Source organism: Anopheles bellator, chromosome 2 (assembly GCF_943735745.2).
Source record: "Anopheles bellator chromosome 2, idAnoBellAS_SP24_06.2, whole genome shotgun sequence".
In the NCBI taxonomy this organism is placed as follows: Eukaryota; Metazoa; Arthropoda; class Insecta; order Diptera; family Culicidae; genus Anopheles; species Anopheles bellator.
In genome coordinates this window covers 75,127,145-75,152,753 of record NC_071286.1, presented here as the reverse complement: position 1 = coordinate 75,152,753, position 25,609 = coordinate 75,127,145, and the positions used below count along the sequence as shown (strand labels likewise).

The 25,609-nt window shown below is 51.5% G+C and overlaps 2 protein-coding genes across 2 annotated transcripts; one reads left to right on the top strand and one right to left on the bottom strand.

The window, feature by feature from the left end:
* Positions 1-5,393: 5,393 nt before the first annotated feature.
* LOC131208052 (odorant receptor 49b-like) lies at positions 5,394-6,832 on the bottom strand. The gene is made up of 5 exons (XM_058200695.1): positions 6,529-6,832; positions 5,898-6,469; positions 5,726-5,824; positions 5,507-5,662; positions 5,394-5,444 (listed from the first exon to the last, which is right to left on the bottom strand). Exons 1-5 carry the CDS (start codon positions 6,830-6,832, stop codon positions 5,394-5,396), a joined length of 1,182 nt encoding a protein of 393 aa, XP_058056678.1.
* A 6,658-nt stretch (positions 6,833-13,490) lies between these two features.
* Positions 13,491-17,144, top strand: LOC131208051 (EGFR adapter protein-like). Its single transcript, XM_058200694.1, has 3 exons — positions 13,491-13,724; positions 15,337-15,960; positions 16,947-17,144. The coding sequence occupies exons 1-3, from the start codon at positions 13,491-13,493 to the stop codon at positions 17,142-17,144; spliced, it is 1,056 nt and encodes a 351-aa protein (XP_058056677.1).
* Positions 17,145-25,609: the final 8,465 nt, after the last annotated feature.

Genomic DNA, 25,609 nt, shown 5'->3' with positions numbered 1-25,609 from the left:
ATCGAGCAGAAGACAAAGTTCTAGTTCTTTCCTGGGGTTTCGCCTTCACCTCCAACCGGTTGCTGGTGGTGGTTGGCCTCTTGTTTTTTTTTTGTTGCATGTGGAGTCGTTTCGAAGTGACCAGCAGGGCGGGGGTCGGAATATCTCTCAATAATACGTTTGATTTTCCGCAAAACTTTTCAACACTGTCTCATTCTCTCCGATGCACGCCTCCTGGCAGCCGAAAGTCTTTGAAAGTTTTGGGCCACCGGAAAAGAGGAGCAAAGTTCCCTACCACAAACTTTTCCCATATTCCGTCATCTACTGGGTGGTGTGCGCCCGTGCAAAATACAAATAGCTTCCATTGTTTTTTTTCTCTCGCTCTCTGTCTCTGTTGCTCTTTCACATCAATTGTGTTCCAGCTCTACACAGCACACATAAGCGTTTGCGATAAATTAAACTATTTCAATGCAAATGCTGGCGATGGCATCAAATGGCCCAACACATACAAGAAGAGGAATGTAGCCCGGTGCCTTGTACACAGTTGAAGCAAAATAGTTCAAATCCGCCACTCGCCACGTCGGCGAGGTAATGAAAAAGTTTCGAACGCAAAAACGCCACACAATGGACGTGGAAATGGGCGCGATCTGGTCGCGCAAGGAAAGCAAAAATGCATCATAAAAGCACGACAGGAAGGACGGCCTCCCGACCGTGCATACTCCTACTCCGGGGGTGATGGCACGAGATTGCATTTTCCTCACTTCACGATTTTCTGTTTGCGGGGGGGCCATTTTGTTTTTTTCCCGCCATTGTCACCGTTTGCTTTGGCCACCCAGCTCCCAGCAGTCTATTGTGCTTTTAAAGTTGCACAGTTTGTTTCCATTTTGGCACACAAACACCGGAGCGCTAGCCGCGGGTTGAAGTAATGAATATCGTTGCACTTCTCGCAGGATCGAAAGCGTGGTGTCTTGCGGGCTGTGGGCCAAAGCGATGTCGTTGGCTGAAGGCTCTAGAATCTCAATAAAGCGGGCGCTATGCCCTCTGAAGGGAAGCATGCGTTCCTGGTGTGATCGTGAGTTTCGCCGGTTGTTTTGTTCGGGAAAGGATCGTTTTTCATTTCGAATAATCCTCGCCGGCCGCTGCGGGCGACTTTTACTATCATTCCGCGGGACCCCGGGCCCACTACTACTGCGGGCCCGCCAATAGTTTTCCGTCACCAGCCTTGCGTGGCCCGGAAGTCGAAAGCGAAATAAAGCACCAAATAAAGACCAAAGGGGCCAGGAAATTGCTTTTCCTGTACGCGAAAGTACGTCCGTTTTCGGGGAAAGCCCCCACGGCCGCGGAAACCCAGCGAAACCAGGTGGTCCGGAGGCTGTGTGGGAAAGCTGTATTTAGAACAATGGTCTCACACTAGCCGAAAAAAACAACAACGGGGAACCAAAAACCAAACCCGACGCGATGTTTCTCTGTTGTGGCTGCGCTGAATGAAAAGCGCACTTTACGTTCGGGCTGTAGCCGGGCTCTCTGGCGCACGTCGTCGCTGTTGCCTGCTGCTTATGCCGGCAATGGTGGTAAAATTTCTGCAACAACGAATCTTGGCCGTCACCGAAAAGCTCATCCTGGGTTCTGAAAATAAAAACACCGCACCGCACAGGGCGCAAAAAGTGTGGATGCCCTTTTTTTGGGGGGCCAGTCTTTGGGCTCCGGCCCATTTTTCATTTACTTTCGCCGACGGGAACGTGTTGGCCAAAAGTCGAGCCAGCAAGAAAATATTAAAACGTACGGAACGCGCTCTGAATGCGGCCGGTTATGGGCGGGCTGGCTGGTACAGGTTACACCGTCCATCGGCTGCAATCCTCTCCAATCCATTACGGCGAAAGGTGCAACAAGATGCATCGTAAACAATGCAAGCCGCAGCTCCAAACTGGGGCGTGTTTCGACTCGAAGCGAAACCGGACAAAAAGGGACACTCAAAACCCCAACCGGGTGCCGGGTGGAGTTTAAGAGAATTGGAATCCTGGAAAACAAAATGGATACCTCACCTGAAACTCCAAAGCTGGGCCAAATCTCTTGCCACAAAAATGATCACCACTTTTCGGACCTGAGGCCGTAAGCTGAGGATCGTCGGGCAGAGGTGTCTGAAGTCTGAAAGTGTTGCCCTGCCGGCGGGCGTAACCGCAAATAAGTTACGAACGTTTCGATTCCCGACAAACCCGGTGCATTCTTCTCCGTCCGGTTCGGGTTCGGGGATTTCCGAAGGATTTTTGGTCCCCCCCTGGGGCGATTCTCGGGACCGATCTAAAAGTTGCCCAGAGTGAGCTTCTCCATTGGGGCGTAAACGGATTGAATGAATCCGGCCAGTTGGAACTTGTTGGCCTTTTTCTATTTTGCTATTTTGACCACAGAAAACCTGTGTAAGTACATTGTGGCGTGGTGGTAAAACCGAACACCAGCCAATCCTTCGTTGGCTGGTTTATGAAAATGGAAACAAAACTCCTAATTCGGTTCGCTTCATCGGCACAAATCGAACGAGAAATGGCCGGTGTGCAACAAATCGGTTATGTCTTTCGGTGGAACGAAATGTTTGTGGTGAATGGAAATCGATTCATCGCCGTTGCTATTTTCTGGCCCCAAAACATGGGGCTGCCAGCTCCTTAGAACCGTAGCTGTTTGCCGTGGTGGGCCGTAAAAACCGTCGTCTTTATGAGATTCGGTCAGAAACACGCACACGGGCTAAAGGGACACATTGTTCTTCCAATGGTCGTCATCAGCGGCCTGCGGCTAGTGACCGGTTGGCGGACGCCACCCCTAGGCCGCATGATTCCAATTTAATCAATTTTATTACCCACGGAATAAAACCGAGCTGGGGGGTTGGTTCTCCATCCCTTCGAGGCTGGTCCGGGACATCCGGCGTCGTCCGTCCCGGTATCGGAAATCAATCTATGCAACACTACGCCACGAATGGTTAATGTTAAACGATGCCAAAGTGGTTTACCAGCTGGCGCCGGCGTCCGTTCGTCCGGGCAAACGGAACTGGCGTCGCCGGCACGCCTCGCAACGTCTTGAAGACGGAAGCGGTCCAAACCACCCCCCGGTTTGTTGTGCTCGGTGATAAATGAATTAATGTCAAACGTCTATCAGCTATCGAATTGTGGTTTATGAGATGCTGGCGAGACCGGCGTCGGTGTCCAAGAAGTTGCGGGAACCTTTTTTCGTCCTCTTCCGGGTCCGGCTTACTTACTGTCTGGAACAGTTTCAGGCGGTGGCGGCAAAAACCGGACCGTCCTTTTTCCTGTGATTGAACCCATCGGTCGGTCGTTTGGCCCCCGGTCGATCGATATTGGGACTTTAGAGATTACATCGTCCTTCCTTCCTTTTTCCTTTTGTTTTCCCTCCGTGTTCCGTGGTTTTCGTACTTAAAGCTCGGTGCCATCGGAGCGTTGTGGTGGAAAAACGAGGTTTTCTTGGTGGATTGAGCGCGCGCGAGGAGAATTCCCACAGGAGGGCGGCGAACCAAAATGGGCAGGAATGGTTGGTCTGCGGAGTCGAGCATCGACAGGCAGTGTTTTTCTGTGTTCCCGTGGCCGCCCGGTTCATATATTATTATGCTGACTGGGCAGAAACTATGATGTCAACGGTTTGCGCGTCGAGTGGATGTTGATGAAATACTTACCTAACTGTCTGGCACCGTCGGTGATGGCGGGTGAAGGAAGCATAACAAGACAAATCCGCACTCCGGATATTGGAAAGTCTTGCTTCGGACCAGTTCCAGGCGAGAAGAACGTCCCGAGAACCCCGCGTTCGATCGACGCCCCGGAGCGCTTGTTGTGTTTGGAAAATATTGCATGGACCTCCCGAACCCAGGAGTTTGACCGTCTTTCGGTCAGGATCCATCGTCCGGTCGCTTGTTTATATTCGCACCAATATTGATCGGTGAAGCGGGGAAACTTTGACCAGTGCACTATCAATCACTTGGCTGGTGGCTGGCTTGACGTGTGGCTGAGACGCGCGAGACGGATTCGCGTTTCGGGTGCACCGGTTGTTCGTCCATCCATCGAAAGTTACCCACATTTTGTGCTGTAACCAACTGGGTTTCATCCAAGCTCTTATGTTTAATCGAAATTCACAAAATCCGTGCTCGAATAGTGTGCACCGTTTAGCGGCGATCAATTCGAGCTCTCACTCGAGTTCGAGAGTTAGTTTTTATTGCATCACGCCCGATCCGATCCAGGCGCGGCGTATTAAATGTAGAGCCAAAGTGCCACTCTCGAACGCGTTGGGCAAAGCAAAAACGTTCGATGAATCCGCTTTCGAGCTGCTAGGTGCTTGATTCATGGTTTTTGCAACCAGCGCGCTTAGGAGGTGCTTGAACATATAAACATTGCCACATACGCCACAATTTTTTCACCAAGTCCGTCAGGTGAACCGCCAGTTTTTACCAGTTCACACCCTTACCGGTAATCACTTTCCGACTCCGAAACAAGTCTATCGAACGTCAGGATCAGAACCCCCTACGTTCCGGGAACCGGAACTCGGTTGGCGCGCAATGCTAGTTCCCTCCCATGGGGTTAAACGCCCGACCGACTGGTGGTCCTGTGGTAGAAAAAGGGATTGCGGTATTGAATTTCATGTGCTTATCGCAAATACAATGAAAAATTCATTTAAACGATTTTTTTGCTCACACCTGACGTTGCCATCGACGAGGATGTTGATTTTTTTTGGCGTCACGTGCACTGTAGAGTTGATAGGTTATGTTTCGGTGCTTCAAATCTGCAGGCTCACCTCACTCAACGGGACCTGGTCCTGATGGTGTTCGCACCGGGGGTTCGATACTTTTACAAAGGTTCGCAATTTACTGGCGTGTGTTAGAATATATTTTTATTGTGCATTTTTCAGAGGTGACTGCCAAGGAACTTTTCACGAAACTGTATCCGTTCGATTCACAAGATTCGGTGCTAAAATGTGAAAAGGGGTGTCTCCAGTCGTCGGTGGCTAAAGGGCGGAGAGTTACAGATTGATAGCCCTAAACGGCGAGTAAACCACGAGGGGGAATCCTTGCGCCCGGGTCCTGTGTTCGAGATCCCCTCGAGAAATTCGACTCCCAGACGCTAATCGCGCCAAAGTATTAGCCTCAGTCCTGCGGGAATGCTACAGACATCGATTTGCTGATGCGCTACTTTAGCTGCTCCATTTAGCAAATTGATGGTGGCTCCGGGTTGGTCCCCGCGTTGTGATGTCTGGGATGGAATCGGAGGCTGTCGTCTGGAACTGCGTTTCGTCTGTCACGCGAGCGGTGGACACTGTGAAATGCCAACTGTCGAAGAATTGGGGTGTGAATGGTGTTGGAGCATCAGCGTTACGTAGCGGTGAGAGAAACTACTTCGAATCGTGCCTCAGTTTTTGGAGAAACAATTTCATAACAAGTCCTTCAGCACGACGAAGCAGGAGTACGACATGTTGACCATCTGCAACGGGAGAGGAATCTGTGAACTGTCCCCTCCAATACTGTCCACCGTGAAAGTCGTACCGCTCCGAAGCCTTCCATATCGACGAAGGCAAACTTGGCCGCCGTAAGCCTGGACGCGTTCTGCGATCGCATAATCATGAACCTGACGTTCCGCTGCATCTTGCAATCGAACGTGTACCACTCGGTGGCGTAGAGAGCATTGCCTACCTCCAAACTCTGTTGGTAGGAAAATGCGAAGATCAAACCCCCTGTCGCGATCCCAACGGAAGATGGTCTTACCTTCTCTGACAGCTTCGTTCCGAGGTAACAGTAGCCGAACGTTTCGATCGTCACGTACAGAAAGAGGATCATCATGTTCAGAAGGTTCGAATTGATACCCTAGCGAACGAGAAAAGGGACACAGGGAGTAAGGGAGCACAATCAAGGAGCACCGGACAGCACGGGAACTCACGGAAACGACAAAGTACAGCATCATTGTGCACCAAATCAGAATACACAGGACGAACTGGGCCAGCATCACGGGTTGAAGGACGATTTCCAGCAGCTCGGCACAGCGTAACGCCCGCTGGTGGAGCTCAAGAACTTCGGTCAAAGCTTCCACCCGTTCGCTTCCGAGAGCCGGCAACGCACGGAGATGGTCCAGCTTCATCACCACCACGTGCTGGATCGTTTCGCAGTACTTGATCGAGTCGAAGATGGCCAGACATTTCACTGCCCCGGTGTACGCATTGGCCCAGTTTATGGGCACCATGAAGCCGGTATAGATCCAGTAGTCCGTAAAGGACGTCCGATGGTTAAGCCCATAGAATCCTTCCTCCATGAGAAGGTGGTACTCGATCGTGGATTCGTTACCGTGTGGATCGGTGAACAGATACGCCGATACGCTGTCCCAGATTGGTAGCATACAGTAGGACGTAACGGCGGTGATCATGCCGACGCAGTACACCAGGTTGTACTTGTGAATCCGCTGGTTGTGTACGGTCAGGTAGCTCCTGATGACCGCCGGTTGATAGTCTCGGAACACTGGGAATGTCGAGACCGTGGGGGTCAGTCGGTGAACACGACTGGAAACCAGGACTTACCGATGTTTACGACCGCTCGGAGTTCTTCGATCAGTGCCGCAAAGTGATCGTGCCGCATCACGAACAGCAGCGTGCCCCAGTAAACGTTCGTCTCGAGGATCAGCTCGGCACAGCCACGGACGGCGGCCTCGAGCGACGGGTAGCCAAACAACAGTTTCGGCACCATCATGCCGAAGAAGTAGATACTGAAGATGCCCACGAACCGGTAGCGAACCGGGCCATCGCCCCACACACCGATCAGCCGCAGGAGCTGCAGGATAAGCGGCATCACGGCCGTTTCATCGTGCGGTCTTAAACTCACCATCCTTTAACGAACCTTTCGAGCGGATGTTTGGTAACCATGCGAAGATGTTAGCATCGTTTTTATAGCACCGCTTAGCAGTTCTAATGTGGCACGTGCCGCGTGCGTGGACCAAACGTGTAATTTACCTGACATCCGTCGATGAGAGAGCGCATAAATACAGTCCCTTCAGTCTGAATTATTTCTTTACCGCGCCGAGTTTGCGATGGGATAATGGCACATAATTATGGTTTTGTTTTCGCGTTCCATCCTGCATTGTAAACAGCTTCGGGAACGTTTTTGACAGCAGCACCTTGGACCCTGGATAAGCGTTCCAGTTCCGGCTTGTGCTGTCCATTATTAAATCAAGATTAATATCGATTTCAGCGCACGGTGCTTACCTGATGGGGACATTACCATCGCCAAACTTGTAACGTCACTTATGTCCGGCTCTGTCACAACCAAGTCCTGCCAGCATACTTGGGATAATTAAATGACTCAATTATCCACCGGGCGTCGGTTTCGATTTCGTAGCTCGAAAAAAGGGCCCAAAATGAGCAGTCCGTTCGTCCGTTTCATCTTCTTCGCTCGCTCCGTTCCTCAGGGGTGTGAAAATTGGTCCGAGAAAAAATAAAACCCCGAAAGCGAGTCGGGCCGGGTGACGTAAGCACAAGACGGATGGGCCTAGGGCGAAGCGGCCGCGGACATGCCAGCCCCGGATGGGGTTGGGGGGGAACACTTGTCCTAATGGGCCATATATTTTCAATTTTGTCCGCCCTGTCTGATAACAAATGGCCCTGGTGGGCCGGGGCCCTGACGGAAGTGGTGGTACGTGCGGTCGTGTGTCCGGTTGGGTTGGGTAGCGACGAGCGGATACCGTCTGGGTTGCTGGGCCTTCCGGTTGAGGCGAGCAAACTGTGTCTGGCGAAAGGTCCCCACGTCGTCGTCCTGGTTGCCGTACATGCCGTGACCACACATGCACCGGCGTCCAAGGCGTTCGCCTATTTTTATCCCCGTTCCCATCGGCCACCGGACATTGGGCCGCTCTCTGGGGTTATCCTCGGGGTTTGCTGCGTTTTCATCGTTTCATTGTCGTCAGAGCCCCGGAGCGCCATTACGGAGGGCAAGATTTCACTTCACCGGGCCCGGTGCCTTGTTATCGCCGACCGTGGCCGGGCTTTACGACTTTCCTTTCCACTTGCACCCCGAGGATGACTTCATTTTTTTTTCGGCGCCCAGCTCCTATACGAAGAGAGAATGGCCCCCGAGGTCATGTGTGTGCGTGCGAGCGGGGAAATGAGATGTGCATGTCCTTGTCGGGAATCCCTTTCTTTTTTCCAGCCCTTTCCTTGGGTGGTGGCGAGAAAAACGGAAGAATAACATCGGCAGGAAGTGGACCACTTTAGAGCGGACCGCTGCACGCTTTACTGTCCGCTGTTGTTGGCTTCTTTGCCGCAGTTCCTCCCCAGGACAAACGGTGTACGGCCATGAAATGATGATCTCATGCGAACGTAACCCACACGCTTCCTGCGTCCCTTCGGGGAGATTCTTATCAGACGCCACGGTGTCTTCCTTTGCCGACGCCCGAACACGTGGGCGGGATGGTGGCTTTGAGATTGCTGCTGAGCCCTTGATACCTCACGCTGGCCACACTTCGCTCAGACTGGTCCCTTTTTCCCTAAGTGCCGGTTATCCGTGGCATATACTTCTGGAAGGAAGTTTTCGCTGGAAGCGCAGGATTCAGAGTGTGTGTCTGTGAGAGGATAAATCGGAAATTCACTTCGGCAGTCAATTCAGCAGGGTTCCGGAGGGTGGACCGACCAGCGGGGGACCTCGACCGGGACCAGAACGACCAACGCTGACCATTAATGTTATCGTTTTTGCTAAATGTGTGATAACCGGTATTCGATTTATTGTGTCTGGCTAATGTTTCGGGAGTTGGGCGACCGTTTAGCCGGAAGCCATTCCGATCCGAATCGAGGGCGAGGGCGAGCACCTCACCTCACGGTAATGGAAACAAATTGCCTCCAAGTGGCTGGTGATGGTTGCATTTTAACTTTAAACAGGGCTTCGTGTGTGTTGGGAGAATTGTTTGATGGCCTAAAATAAATTCACTGGACGCAGTTCCCCCACATAAAACGGGCCACATAAATGATGCAGTGCCGGTGAAGCATTAATTGGGAACAAAAAAAAAGGACGAAGGCGCATCGGCCGATGGAGCAGATTAAAAAAAGGGGGATTTAGTGTCGATTCTGATCCGGATCGGAGCCGGATTAAATTGCTTTCAGAGGGTTTTGCATTAATGACGTGTGGGCTAACTCTCTGCCCGCTCGGTAAATCATTCCATTAGTGCGTGCAGTTGGCGTAACGATTTAGGGGCAACCAAACCCGAAACGTTTAATTGTATCGAACAAACAGACAGGTGTTGTGAAACGAGATAGATCTGCGATCGGTCGGCTAAACCGTAGTACGTTAATTCGCTATTGCAACTCACTAAAGAGCGCTCCAAACGCAGCTTCCAAGTCATCCGGTGAAGTTGTGGACTCACTTTTAAGGTTCAATTGTGGGACAGAAAATTCTCAAAACAATGTGTGCCTTTGGGTCAGCATTCGAGAACAGAACGGTGCTGCGGAACTAATTTTGGCTGTGCATTGGTACAACGAATCGTTTTTGAATCGAACAGGTAAGTTTCATATAAGACAGCTCTTCTATCCTTGCGTATTCTGCTGGAGGATCAGTTTCTTCGGTTGATACAAGTTCTGGTTTGCAACTTTCGTTCAAGTCAACTCTCGTAATGCTGTTACTTCTCCCAAATGGTCTATTTGATCATCTTGGTTCAGATACGGTTATCATCAACGGGGCTCGACCGTGTAGCTTTCCTAGCATTTCCAAGATTAGCCCGAATTTCCACTTCTTCTGGGAGGACTACCCCCGATAGTGACGGACATAGTTCGAGTTTAAAACCGTTTAGTAATTAACGTTAAATGTGTAATCACTTCACAGTGTTTCTCATTGAAAGACAGCCAAGTTCGGATTGAATTAGCGATTCGCCAATCATAGTGATTAGAATCTCACCCACGATGGGGAACTGACAAACAGCAAACACGTCCCGAAGGCACGTGCGCCTCTCACCAGCGCCCATCGCCGGTTGGGCGTTTGATGTTAAACTAACCCCCGCCGCCACGAGCATGACCGATCCACCCGAGTGCCCCCGGAGTGGCTCCACTTTTCGTCGGTTAAAGCTAATAATAATTAATTTCCCAAATTGACTGTCACCGTGTGTGCGGTTTAATTAACTTTCCAATAAAACCAGCCAACCCATGGGCCATAAGAGTGTGGCTGTGTAGGGTAAGTGGAGTGATCCACGTGGCGCACTTTGATGACCGGAAGGGCCCTTGGACCGGAAACTCGTTGCGGACTCGTTGTCGCCGTTCCACGGGCAACTCATTTCTGTGGACACCGGGCGGGACACAGTTTACCGGAGATTGAAGTAGCTTTTATCGCTTGAAAAAGCAGCACCTTCTTCGGGGCCGATGCTCCTTTTCCCTGCGCTGAACGACCGCTGACTCGGTGCGCCGTTCGGAGTTCATAATTAAATTGATCTCTCGAAAAACCCTCGCCATCGTGGCGCATCGCTCGAGTGCGCTCGAGCAGCGCTTGCCATCTTTTTACCGTGCCCGGACCGAAAGGTGTTTTCCCGGTGTTCTCCCGGGCAGCCACTAATACGAAATCTTCTCACCGCCAACCGGAATCCGGAGCGCCGGAGCTTCTTTTTTGTGCGCCCCCTTTCACGAGTCGCATCTCGACAAACCCTTAAGCTCTGTGTGTTTGAAGTTCTTGTAAATCTTGTAATTAACTCAAACTCCCACTTTTGTGGCGCGCTCGAAAAGATAAGATCCCCGTCCGGATACGAACCCTCCGGGGTCTGGTCTGATGCAGCCGCCACGGGCGTTGTCGATTTTCCTTCCAGCGTTTTTAGTTGCAGCCGCGCTTTTTGCAGCCTTTCTTCCGTCAATTTTGCTTGATTAATTTTACATCCTCCGCTGCGCCCCGACCGGTTTAATCTCTGCGATTGAGGAATCCTGTGCCGTCTGGGTTGCCTCTTTTTTCCGGCTATCAGCTTTCCACCTTGCAAGATCCACTCGCACTGCACTTTTCTGCACGCCGCCTACGGATCGCAGTTTTCGCCGTTCGTTTCATTACGGGGTTGGTTTTCCGCGCACTCTTCCGGTTCCGGCCCCCATACCAGCGGTCCGCTAGTTTGAAGTTGCTTTCCTACTTCTCTCTGTCGCGCCCGGGGAGTGTCTGCGCCGTTATGCCTGAATGGGTTTCGGTGTCGGACTGGGAAAAGGGGAGCCCCGAGGGCGGCCAAGGATATCGTACGAATGGAAAACGCAACCGAACGGATGGGGATCTTGAATCTTGAAGACGGTACCGAATGCACTGAATGGTAAGGGAATTTCCTTCGACTTCTGAGTGGGGCAAAAACCAAGGGAGAACCTGATGAGATACTTAAGCCACCATCGGCCGGAGGTTCGGTAAATTAAAGGAAGCTAAACGTACATAAGTCTCTCCCTATCTCTCCGGGACGGGTAGGTTTTCCCTTTTTTCCTTGTGGTAACGCTGTGTGCTTGTTTGATAGTGCTATCCTTCCGCGGCACCGGCAATGGAAGCGAGAAATGAGATTAATCCGCTCGTATTATGGCTCGCGATACTCGGGTCTCGCGAAGTGCATCGCGGACGGTGCCGGATTTGCAGACCGTGCCAGCCGGCACCGGAGTCCTGGCCGCCACTCCGACTGTGGTGCGACTGTTTTGAAGCACCTGTGCTCGATTGGCAAGCAAAAATGAAAGCCACAAGCACCCAGAAAAGGGGACGCCCGTTTAGCGAAATCCTTTCACGAGGCCCGACCGGAAACCGAGCGGGCCCCATTTGGTGGCGGCGGCGGTATTAAGCCCTGCTTCTCTTTTGCTGAGGTCGCCTGCATAAACCGGTGTTCCTGGGTCCTTGCGAACGTACGAACGAAATTAGCGTCGGTTTTGTCTGTTCTTGGCCCGTTTCGCGGCTCCCCATACTGACAGTGAACGTTGTTTTTTTTTTGCCAACCTCTGCGCCGTTAGTTCTGCGGTTCCTTATCCTTCGTTCCCTGAGATTTTCCCTGCAGGTTCGCGTGTTTTTCGGTGCGAGCTCTGGCGCAAAGTATGCTAATTACCTCCGGCACATCGTTGTAAATAGAATCAATTTATTCGTTTCGTTTCGTTTCGGCTTCTTGTGCGCTGTTTCCTTTTTAATTATTATGACACGGCGAGGTGAGAACGCGTGTCGCGAACGTGGAACATGCCGCAGGCCCTCGTCGACCGCTGAGATTAGCTGGAGTGCCTCACATTCAACCGACCGAGGGCTTGCTCCAACTTTAATCGCAACCCCAGAATGCTTTGCGTTGGTTAAATTGAATCAATCGCTGACCACGATCCTATTCCGTCCGTTTTTAAATACAACGCTCACTCTCTCTCTCTTTCTCTTTCTCGTTGTTTTCCAGATGACTGAACGGAAAATGGAGAAAAATAGCGCCTAGTAACGCGGGCACGATAGGGCAATATTTATCTCCCGAGTGGCCGAGCCAAGGATTACACATATCCCGCGTACCCGGCGGCCCGGCGACGGCGCACAGCAACAAATCGCGCTTAAAAATATGAGCAGCGCTGCAGCAGCGACACAAATCCATCGAAAAAACCATCGACCAGGGCGCGGCTTTAAGCGTTGGGCCGGCATTTCGGACCGGCTTTTGTGGCGAGTCGCGTAAAAAAGCCGAGCAACCGACGCACGGTCCACACGGAACGAATAAATTACGGACAAAAGAAGGACCCGTTCGGTGGGGCCACACTGGGTGCAGCGCGCAGGCGACCTCCGGTGGTTTTGTTGCCGCCGGTTCGCATGATAGAGAGCAATAAATTAATAGGAGATAAAAAGAGTGTATCCTCTGGTACCGCGCGGCAGGTTTCAGTGCTTAACCGGTGAAAAAAAAAGGGGATCAGGATTCCCGGTCTTTGCGGCCGTGTGAGTGGTTGGCCAGAGCGGGGGGAAACCGATTTCCACCGGCCAACCGTCAGTGGTCAGTGCTAGGTAACTGGACCTGGGCTAAAAAGTAATCACGGACCTAACCAGAGGCTCGGGGTCGAATCCGGGGACTGCACGACAAACAGTTCATAGTAGAAAAAAAGAAAACAAAACCACGAAGATGGCCGCACGAGGTACGAACGGCGGCGACAAACGGCGGCCGTCCGCGAAACGCGTCCGCGGCGAGTTTGAATAAAATGTCCTGCAATAAAAATAAGGCCCGGACGAGCGCTGGTTGTGTCGTGGTTGCGGACTCGATGAAAACCTTGGTCCGACCCTGACGGCCCCGGCTTATTGTACTAACAGACCGGCGGAAAGCGACCGAGCAACACTGAAAAGGTGGATCCGTTTAACGGACCGAGCGCTGCCCGAGAAGGTTAGTTTGGCTTTCAGCGTGCGTCCAGCTAGGACCCGCGACCCGCGCGACCCTTGCTAAAGTCGAGAATCCCGACTGTGAATCCAGTGACGGAAGGAAGCGAACACCGAACGAAACAATCGACCAGACGCGCACCGAGACCGAGTTCTCCGGCAGTAGCAGTAGCCGCGGGCATCGGCAGCCACCAGGATGCAGGAAGTGCAGGAATACTTCACCGAAAGCCAGGCGGCCGAGAAGCGGAAGCAAGCGGTGCGGAAGTGCAGCTACGATCTGCTGGAGCATCATCGGGGCTTTAACAAATGCGACGAAAATGTAAATTACACCCGCGATCCGCTGCTGCTCACCTCGTCCGACGAGGACAGCAGCGGGTCGCCGACGAACGAGATGAGTAATTGCATCAAGTTCATGGAGAAACCGACGCTGGTAAGTGATTTCGATTGCCCCCCCCCCGACGATGGGGCACAGGGAGGGGTCCGAGTCCGGTCGATCGATAGGACCTGCCGGAGGATGCAGGATGCCGGTCCGGAGTTATCTGTTGCCGGTGGGCCAGAATTGTTATGCGAAACCCCGAGCTTAGTGGTTTGGTTGATTTAAAATCAGGCTCCCCAATTTGCATTGAGAAATGGCGCACGATGGAAAAAGGCAACGGTTTTAAGCGTTACACTCTCTTTTATGAGGTTTTGCTGTACGTCGTTAGTAGTTGTTTGGTTGCGATTACTATGCAAACGATATGCAAAAGGCATCAATCGGTAAGCTTCGATGAATAGGTTATCCAAACAAGTCTTTATTCATTTTTGAAGCAACATACGGAAATTGAACCATATGTTACCAGCCTAACTTTTGTTCAAATACTGATTTTTTTCTTCAATTTCCAACAAGTTTACATCACATTGAACAAGATATTTTGAAAAAAAAAACATTAACGTAACTTCTTAGTATCTAAATTTATCAATCAATTCTTTGTGCTCCAGATTCACTCAGAGTCAGAGGCAATGTAGTTATAATCGATTACTAGAATAATTTAAATTATAAAAAATAACAAACGCTGTTTTAATATCATATTACTTGAAAATTAGAAGACTTCTTATGTCGTGAAAATCTCCAGTACGATCAATTAACTTGAGCATGATACACGGTCGGCTCAAGTCATTTTCACATTCAAGTTCATGACTTCCCGTGTTGAATCGCCGAAACTCCTTGCTCAATATTACTTTTTGGCTCCTGCTCCTCCTTTTTTGGTTTGGTACGACGGCCTGACGTGGAACTCAGAATTACTGCTCAGCCGTCTCCCTTTGTCTCTTTGTTTTACGTATAATGATTTTTCGTCTCTTATTGACTCCAGTACGTCCCTTAAACAGTGTCGTAATCTTTTTGTAGTACATTTCACATATCTTAGTACACTGGTTTTCGGCGTTCGCTTTGCCAGTTGTGATTAGTTGATTAGTAAATTAGTATTACTTAGTGCTATAAGTTGTCAATCAGGCAACGTAAGGGCGTCAATCAGACGATGATAAATTCCTTTTAGTTCAGGAGAAGAATTGGTTCCAATTTATTGGAAGATTCTGGATGTCCTTGAAAATATAGAGATCGATCGACCTAATATGTTGCGACAGGATAACTAAGCCCCTTCGAAGTCACTCTATAGAGCTCTGACGGGAAACTAGCTCAAGGTCATCGACGGTCAAACCGGCATGTTTTACATGTGAATTTCAAAATAAATTAGGGCCTCAGGAAACTCGAAGTATCGCAACCGCCGGCTCGGGAACCATATTTTCTAAGTACAACCATTAGTTACACCGCGCCGGAGACAAATGGTTTGCCATTGATAGTGTCAATCATCGCAACTGGGAACACATGTGACCAGCGCCGGGTCGTAACAACCCCAACCTCTCGGGGAGGGACGTCCGTGCGTGCGCCATTCGAGTCCTTGCCGCGGTGTCTCGTGAATAACGAGAATGACGAATTGGCAGAGACCACCTGGACACCGCATATGGAAATCCATCTCATTCACGGCCTCACCTCGTCTCATTCGCAGATAAAACGGTTCGCGCTCGGGTTTCTGCGCAGCACGGAGGACAGCTTACCACTGATGTGCCATAAATCATCGCCCACGTCGCCGCAGCGGCGACTGAACGACATCCTGTCCGAGGAGCAGCGGACCGAGCGGACCAGCATCCTGGCCAGCCTGGACCAGATCGTGTCGAGCAAGTTCGGCGACTCGTGCAAACAGTCGTTCGCCGGGTCGCAGCGCGCACTCCCGGCGGCGTCGGCCGAGGTCGGCGTCGAGTACGAGTTCAAGCGCAACCTGATCCGCCAGACAAACAGTGCCAGCTCGAGCCCGAAGCGCTTCCCGGCCTTCCCGCAGCCACCGAAGCACGCCGACAGCCTGAGCAGTGTGGCCGCTCGGCTGGGCGATCCGACCGGCGCCGGATCCGACGATCGTGAGGAGGAGCTGGATCGGGCCGCCTGGTTCCAGGCCGGCTTGCCGCGCGAGGTTTCGCTCGAGGTCCTGACGCAGCAGAGCCCCGGTGCGTTCCTGGTGCGCCGCAGCACCACCAAGCACGGCTGCTTCGCCCTCTCGCTCCGGGTGCCGCCCGGACCGGGCCCAAAGGTGGTGCACTATTTAATTATGAAAACCGAGCGTGGATATAAAATTAAGGTAATTTATGGCCAAAAACTCCACCCAAAAAAACCTCAGGAAACCGACTCAGGCTTCCGGTCGTAACCGGAGGGCGACCTTGTTTGGTCCTTCTCCGGTTACACCTGGGTGCCCGGGGACCACAAATCTGGGACCATCCTGAGGGAATTTAGCAAACATTGCGCTCCAAACGACCCCCGACTATCCCTATTGGAGCGAGGCACCCCAATTAGGAACAATCATATGCATCGTATGCAGTCTGGCAGGGTTATCCTTATTAAAGCCCCATCAGGCCCGGGCCTGAGAGAGCTGTGAACGGGAAGTGGGCAAACAATTTTATTCAATTTGTAACCAATGTGTCCCACCTGTGGGACCGATTCCGGGAAACAACCGCTCACCAGCTCTAATCATAACACTTTTTGATGAGGCCAGCCAGCTTCCGGGCGAAGTGCAAATATGTTTGTGCAACGCGAAATACGATATTCAAAGCCTTTTTTTCTACGGTGGTTGCCATGGACGGGAACCATTTTTCAATCGGTATGCTCTATTTCCATAAATCTCTATGCAAATGCCGGGCACACCCGGAGCGCTCGGATTCTTCTATCCCATCGGAACGCAATCAAAGCCCACGGGTTCGCTGAATGTGCCATTTTGTGGTTATTGAGCTGGCAAGCAAAAAAAAAGGCTGGAGCTTCCGGTTGATTTACTTTGAACGCTTTTTGATGCTTGTTTGGCCAAGCACTAGCGACTTTAATGATGGTGGTTGCCCTTTGCTTTGCTGCGTCAAAAAAGCGTAATTTTCCAGCTACAATGGAGCCGCTGCTTGACATTTAAAGAGTGGCGATCGTTAATGACACTTTCGACGTGTCAAAAGTGGCACCAGTTTCATCAGAAAATATTTAACAAACAATGAAGAAAGTGATAAATACTGTGGTACCGTGGAGCCACAGCCGTCGGTTCCAGTGGCCAATTTTCCATCCGCTAACGTCACGCTTTTCCGTTTCCAGGGTTTCATGAAGGAGTTTTCCTCGCTGCGCGCCCTGATAACGCACCACTCGGTGATGCCGGAGATGCTTCCGGTTCCGCTGTCACTGCCACGGCCCCAGAACATCCCGACGAAGTGCAAGCACACGGACGACTACGACACGTACAGCACGCTGAACGAGTTTTCCAAGCTGTTTTCCGACCTCGACATCTGCTCGTAGTTGCCGCCACCGGTTGCCGTCGAAGCCGCCTCCGACGGTGGCTGCAGGAGACGGCGTCGCCGGGAGACGGCCACCGTTTCGCCGGGGACGAACTATTGACCAGGACTCGCGACAGCTCTGCCGGTGACAGGCGGTTCACCGCAGCCCCCGGTGGCAGGCGACTCGGGCAGGCGGACGAGTTTGTAAATACTGTACCACAAATAGTGCGTGTAAATAGTGCGCTCTCATTGCCTGGCGCTGCCCTCGCGCGAGGTCCTGGAGGCACGGAAGCGACTGAAGAGCCAAAAAAGCCCAACGGAAGAAGTTCCCTACGGAGCCGGCGGGGCGTAATCTACCCCGAGGCGCCGGAAGCTGCGTCTGTTCCTCACGGGAAGCCCGTCAATACCAAAATAACGATGTAGCGACACGTGGTCGCGTAGCGAAGGTACGAGGTCGGCACAATGGACCTGTTTGATATTGTGATATATTTGGAACGTGAACGTTACCCTCGTGGCCATTCCACGTGCGACCCAAAGTTGTAGAACCACTTTCTGCTATAGAATCAGCGCACGGGTCGGCATCAGCTGAAGGCAGTAGCAGTAGCAGTAGCATTGATTTAAACGGTCGTCCTTCTCGGTCCGGCCCCGGCCGACGGACGTCCGGTACTGGACTATGTGCCCTATCGATCGTATACAGTAGTAGACACACACACATACACACATAACTATAGCAGTAGACACTAAGTGGATAATATATGTGTTCGGAACCCGGTTTAGCGGAAATAAATGATTTGTAGAGTGAAGTGTAATTGGTTGTGTTGATTCGTGCGTTTTGTTCGGTTGTTGCAGGAGCCAGGTGAGTTCCAGCCCGGTTATGTTCGGTGAGACATTCACGGAGTTCACAGGATTGGTCGATCGATCGGACTTGATGATTGAGGTCCTGACGCACCATTCGGTCCAACTAAATCTAACGTCGAGCGATTAAAATCGACTCCTGCGTCCAACCCCCATTCCTTGGGCTCACAGTCTATTGAAGCGAAAATCTGTTCGGAATTTATCGCCAGCGAAATCACGATTAGAGTCGCAACGACTTGTACTTCAAGCCGCCATTAAGAAGGTCGCTTTCTTTTTTGTGCGCAACTTTCATCGCGTTGCTGTCGCTGGAGAAGTCAGGATTCGTCGCAATCTTGTGCCGCCAATCTTGGGCACTTCAATTTCTTCAGGAGCGAGTCTGCTTATGTTGTTGTCACGAACAACTCTACGAAGGACGACACCGGACACAGTCGGTGAACGGTTAACGAGATTTTGATTACATCCGCACCCGGAACCACCGAGGGAGATGGTGGAACGATTGGTGTCCATCGTGACGGGGATTGCTCTCTGTGGACGCAGTGGCGTAATATTTTTATGGCCGACCTCACGCCATTGAGAACCAGGGACACTTCCACGGCACTGTCTTTAATGTCCACTTCCCGATTAGATTAAAGCAAAATGGCGACGGGGTCTGCTGATGGCGGGGAGATTAATGGCCCCACATGTCCCTCAGTTAATGTCCAGACTCTGCAGCACGCTGAATGGTGAATGATTTAGGCGTGACGTTGGGTCCAAGCATGCAGCGGTTGACATTTGTCAGTCCGAGTCCGAGGCCGGCCCTGCCGGAACTAAACGTCCAAAACAGTTGGTAAATATTGTCGAATTGTCATCGCTGGCGTTGCATGGTCGTTATCGACAGTGGGATACACGGCACGGCAGTTGGGCTTGGACCTTGAGCGGACCTCGGCGAGGAGCCTCGAGAGCGTGTTGTGGCGAGGAACTCGTTCGTTCGTGGCTTGCTACGAGCGGCTACGTCACGCGAACACTCCATCGAAGGAGGCTACTACTGCTTTTCGAGTGGTTTCCGGGAGCACTTTTTTTGACTTTCGCTAACGCCACAGACTCCCGGTCGGTGCGGTGCGTCCTTTTTATTATCCCATTATCTCGAGAGAGAGAGAGAGAGTGGCGGGAACACGCCACGGAAACGCCATTTTGGCGGGTCACTTGAGAAATAATTGTAAAATAACATTTGCACTCGTCGCCTGTCGCCGCCATCAGCTGACAGGCCACTCCAGTCGCCGGCTGGAGAGTGGCGCTGACTGACTGCCTGCCCGGGGGACCGGATGCGACTGTGCGACAAGTTTCAAGTCCCGGGATTGCTCACTGCACTGCGCCGTAACGCATGTCCTGGGCATGCGACGGGGCAGAGTAATTGTGTTAGTACAGCCAAGTGGCAGTCCGTCAAGTGGTTGAGCCGGCGATCGAAGGACGAGCTGGGAAGTGTGCTGAGTGTTTGCATTCGCCAAATGGCCATTTCGGGCCATTTCGCGCGCTTCTGGATGTTGTCCTTCGTTTCTTTTCGGGGGGAGACTCCGGTTCGTTTGTGGCCTCCATTCCAGATGTCAAGCGTAGCACCGGCTCAAGTATTACATCTCCCACCGGTCCCACCGGTGAGTGTTCGAAAAATGTACACTCAAACATGATTGAGCCTCAATTGGAGCAGAAAAGTGTACTCGGGTCCTGAAGTTTTGCCCTGAAGAAGAACTGAACATGGTTGGCCTTTCAGGCGGGCGAAACTTTAAACCCGAAAAAGGGGCGAAACTTTGGCTCCACTTTCCCGGAAGTTTGCCCGGAAGCTCTGCTCGCGCGGGGCCAACTTTAAGAAAAGTGTAACGGAGCGGCAAACAAAAGTTGTCCCACCGGAAAGCAGCATCCATTCCGCAGTCTGCAAGGTGCAGCAGGCCCAAAATCGGCGACTGCACCCAGTGACCGGAAATGTGTACCCCCGAGCCCCGTTCCCTCACGTAGAAGTAGCTCCATTCATGGGTAGCGACTCCGGAAAATCCTGTTCGCCCGGGGGTTGGAGCTAGTGACAAGTGAAAGCTGAATTGGCGCGCGCGTAAGGAACTGCAAAGTGTCGACAACATCATCGCCATCGACAGGGGCCGGGCCGGGCCGGGGGAACAGAAAAGGAATAAAAATATGAGAAAATGTCTTCCCAGGACCAGAAGGTGCTGGAGGCTGGGCGAAGCCTTATTTGGTGTCAAAGTGATGAAGCTCCGGCGCCCGGGGCGTTACGTTCCGTACGCCGTTTCTTGTGTTCTGGACCGGCTCCTTGTTGGACGGACGGTGCGCATATGGTGCGCGGGGCCACAGGCAGCCACAGCAAACGTTCCGATCATAGCCCATTGGATCGCTCCGAGAGCAGCAGTCGGTGCCAGTTAGAGGCGTTTACATGTGCACCCCGTGCTGTAAAAGGAGGGAAAAGTAGTAACGAAGCACCACAAATGGCCATCAAGAGCCCAACGGCTGGCTTCGGGCCCGAGTTCATTAAAATACGAAAAAAGAAAGTAATGACGACTACGAGAGGAAGTTGAGGCGACGACATAACGTCAAAGTGTTTGATGGAGAATGTTTGCCATTTCTTTTGCTCTTTCTCCTTCTCTCTCTCTCTCTCCCTCTCCCTCTTAGCAGTTGCCAGCAAACCCCTTGTTTGAAAAGTGCGGCAAAGTGTCAACCCTACCCGAGGCAATTCCTTTTTCCCGAGGCGACCGGCGAAGTGGATCTGCTGAAGATGAATCCTTTCGCAAAGAATATGCCATCGCACATTCCACCGACTCGGTTCCACCGATCTCAAACGAAAGAAATACAAGAAAATCCGATGAATGTCATCCCATTGGAGATGGGAATCGGAGAGGTTTTATGTTCCATCCTGATCCGCCGCCATCAATCGCTTACACTTTTTTGCAAATTGATTTTCTGTAACCACGCCACCAGGTGGCGTTTTTATTACGTTGCAGTTATGTTGATAACGGACAGTTTGGTTGCGTTCGACGTCGATCGATTGAAAGTAAAATTGTAAGGATCTATCTACAGTGTGCTCGTTGTGTAATGTATCATTTGAACCGTTTTTATCTGGAACTTAGTCAGTTTCAAGCGTTAGACGGACTGCTATATAACTGTTAAAATGTTTATTATAATATCTGTTCGTGTCTGGACATTTTAGTGTAACAATTTTGAAACATTACCACACAGCAAATCAAAAAAACAGTGTAACCGGAGAAACTGATTACCACCTATTGAGTTGCACAAATGCGTCATGTCTAGTCATGTCTCTACAAATGCTTTACAATGTCTAGAGTAAATGTTGACAAGGGCCCAGTGAACTTCCGGTTGGAGTCGAGAAGTATTTGTTTCTAATAAGGAAGAAAATTCTGAATGTCAATGGGGTTTCAATGGGTCCTCGTAACATCATTAGAGCGAGATATTTTAGTTATTTTCGGGAGTTCAACGTGCTAGCCAAAAAGCCGAACAGATAATATAGTAAATTGGCATCACACACGTTCCTGGTTTCCTGGTTGCTTTTCGTTCTAATCAAACATTAATTAAAGTCGAATCGATTGAAACAAGCAAAGATGAAAAAGATGAAGTGAATAGGTAAGAAACAGGAATTGTCCACCATTAGCAGAATTGGTAGCCAAGAAGAAAGCAGTTTGTTGTGAACGCTCCACGCTCCACGCTCCGATACAACATGGCAACAGAAAGACAGCACATAAAATCCCATTACACTCTCCTACGAGTGGCCACCAAGATGAAATAAAACACCTGTAACGGGAACAGACGGCGGCATTTTCGGCTGCAGCAGTCGTTGTTTGCACCCAGTTCCGGTTCCACTGCACTCACGAACCAATCAAACGGAACGCGAACCATCCTTCGACATCCTTCACACGCCACCGATAATCTGGCACAGATAGCCCGGGTTCCGGGCGATGTCCACCGAGGGGAGTCTAAGTAGGGCGCCTACTTGAAGTTAATTGAATGAGTCACTTCTCGGACGCTCGGAGCGGAACAGTGTTGGGCGGGATATTTTACTCCCAGTTCACCGTTAGAGAAAAGGGAGTTCCCTAAGGGAGAAATCGTAGCGATTGGAACGCTCGGTTGGTTGGTAATCCCGAACCGAGGGATTCGGTTTGATTTTTAATCACTAATTGGAAAGCAGAAGAGCACAAAAAACGACTTCACCAACAAGATCCATCGTCTCAGCCTCCGCTGTCCTGCGATTGTTGGCCACCGTATTGCTGGGGAAGTGAATCGCCACCGAGCGCCTTGGGTGTGTTTCCTTGGAAATCCCGGAACATGCGGGAGCGGGAGCATTGATTTCAGGCGCGTTTCCCGCGCAATGCCGTTTGATGTTCTCCGGATGGTCGTGGGTTTCGGATTGCCACCCCACGCGCTACCAGCTGTGGCTCAGTAGTAATCAATCTCCAACAATGAGGTTACTGATTGATTGAATTTATGCGCGCCCGTGGCACCTGTTCCTTTGTAAGTGACCTCATCACCGCTGTCGAACGGGTTTGGTCATTTAAAGCAGTGAAATTTGCATTTTGGAAAAAAATGCTAAAATCTGGGTAGGGTGCGATTGAAAACTCTGCTACTATCGGGTTCACCTCCCTTTTTTCCCAGAAATCAGTGCTCCATCGAATGATCGCTCCATTCCCGGCTCGGTGCTCCGTTGACGTCCACCGGAAGTAAGCAATCCCTTCTGGAACGCTGGTAATCCCTTCGGTGTAATTACGATGTTTTGCGTAGAGCGGTGGAAAGTGGCCCCATAAAATGGGCCACATTATGCGGCTTGGAAGGGGTTTGTCGTTAAGGCGGAAAGTAGGTCAGTCCGGTTTCCGACCTGGGCCCGGCTGGTGCGATGATTAAACGAGTTGCTAACTCAGTTAGCCCTTTGTATCGAACGCGCACAGGGAACAGGGCCCGTTCCCGTTTGATCCGGATGGGGTGGGCGCACCTCCACGGCCCTGGTTGTGATGTCCTCTGATGTCCTGTCGTTCGCCATAATGAGCATCCGCTTGTCAATTACCGGGTACCGTGTAATGTGCCTCGTTCGCTTCATTCTCCATCCTCTCTGACTGGCGGCCGGCTCTGGAACTCGGCAATATGGTCTCCCGCCATTGTTTGCCGGTGCACCCCGAGAATGAGCTCCATTGTTCCAACTATCACGCAACCCTTCCAACCAGGGCTTCCCACAATCTGGGTGACATTTTTCAATTTCTTCATGGAAAATTAACACCGATTTTATTGAAATGGCTGAACGGCGACGGCGCCGGTGGGCGACATCTCTTGACGTCTAGATTACTCCCCCCGGGGGCCACTCTTCGGTCGGAGCGCCTTCGGTTGGGCGGGTCGTATTGTATCGGTCCCCAGGCCCGAGCCCGCCTTTGAAGGGCTGTGAACTGGCTGGCTGGTGGGGACAAGCATCCTTCTTCTCGTGGTTCATGCCCCGGAGCCGTCGGAATCCTTTCGGTTGTCCCCGTAAAAAGCGGTTCCGGTACCGGTGGAGGAGTAATTATAATTTTCAATTAGAAAATCCCCAACCCTGGGGACCTCTTCGTGGTGGGTCCTAGGGATGTTGGCCGGCTCCCCGGGGGGACTTGTGTGAATGATAAATTTAATAAACCTCCGCACGAAGGGCAGCCTGGGAAGTGTCCAAGCGAAAGGCTAGGCCAGCCGAATGAACTGACATCATAAATGTGATACATGCAATGATCCGGCACGAACACTTACAAGTGTATGGAAATGATTCGCCATATGCTGGATGCGGTTTAATGCTGCATTGCTGGAGACATCCAACTCCGGGAGGGTCTCCCAAGAAGAGAGTGTATTATTACTTTTATTACTCAGAAGTGTTCCACATTCCGCACGGACTTGGAGACGTCATTCCGCTGGCAGGACAATTGTCGAACGACTTGCGAGACACAGCAGGCGGCGCCCTACGCCCGAACGCCTTGGAGACCACAGCATTGTGTTGTTTCCTTTTCCATTCTCTCTCTCTCTTTCACTTTTCCCGGCCAGTCTTTTCCAGGAAGTCCACGGTGAATGGCGGATTCACTGCTGGGCTGTGGATTTGGTGCGTGTCGTTGTGATTATTCGCATATTACTGTATCTGTCATGTCTTCGGCGGGCCATCCGGTGCGTCTGCTTCGCCCCAGGAAGTCTCCCCCTTCCGTCCCCGTGGTCAGTTGTTATGGACACTGTTCACGGCCTGAATGGTCCGTCGGGGCCCGCCGCGGGTGTGTCCTGCCCTCCTGCCGGGCAAGTATTAAATTCCTTTTCCACGGTCCCCCGAAAACGGCGCCAACCCGTTTCTGCGTCGCCGTCGTCGCCGACGGTCTTTTGTTGGGGTGCCGAAGGATTCGGGCGAATCGGAAGGCTGGCGCTACTGGAAACCTTTCAATTTTTCGCCATGACAACCATCGCGAAGTCGGCGTGCTTGTCGCCAAAAGAATGTGCCCCGCACGCCGTCGTTCTGGGGACGCCGGATTGAGAGAGTTCCTGCGAAGAAGCCTTTGGTCTTTTTTGGTCCGATCCGGCTGTCTAAACGGTTGCCACCGACGAAACCCGTTCGAAGCAGTGTCGGCGCAGTGTCGGTATTTTCAATAAAATGTATGAAAAGCTTTCCACCGCCCTGATATTCGGTTCCGTTCGTCCTGCAGGGAGTATTACAGGAAACCAAGGAACGATCGGTGGTCCGGTAGGGAAATCCGGAAAACACCCGTGACAACAACAATGCATCGTTTCCCCCGGGGGGCGCAGTTGGGAACACTCCCAGGACTTCCAAGACAGTGGCGAACGAAAGGAAAAAAATGCAAAACAAACCCAGCCCCGAGGACATTGAGGACCGAGGACCGATCGTCAGAAGTCGAGACATCGTTTTTTGGGTTTCTTTGGAAAAAAGGAAGGACGAACCAGAAAGCTCAGCCTCTCACATCCGCACACGGTTCCATGCATTGATGGGAAACCCGACTGAATGTACCTCGAAGCGCACCGTCCTACGGTTGAAGACACCCCGATCGGGTCTCTATTTTCATCTTGAAATATTCCCATAAAATGCGCTCTACAAGAAACGACTCACCGATGGGCGGACGGGAACTAGACGTGAATCGAATTGTTTGGCCCGTTCCCCGGACAACATCTGTGCGCTGCGTTATATCCGGCAAATAAGCTCTTTATGATTCGCTTTCGCTCCGATAGACTCCCAGGGTCCTTCTCGTTGCAGCAGTAGTAGTAGCACTGATCCCTCTGGACTATTTTTACACAATTATCCGCTGATGTTGCACAGAATCTGGAGCTCTGGAGCGGATCGAGGACCGGTCGGTGGCGGTGCAATATTAGCTTCCCGAGGAGTCGCTTCTTTACATCAAATCTTGCTTTTCTGTTCGTTTGTGACAAGCTCCGGCCTTTATACCCTTTCGTATCAAATACATTTTTCGAAATCTCCGGTCTCCGGCAAGATGGTACGGCTTGAACAAGAAGTGGGGCTAGCCAAACAAGAACGCGATGCCAAAAGCCACCAACAACAGCTGAATATTATAATGAAAAATACAATCTGCCTCGGGTGCCTTTTTGATCGAACAAGTCGAGGGTCGCTTCAAAAAGGATACGTGA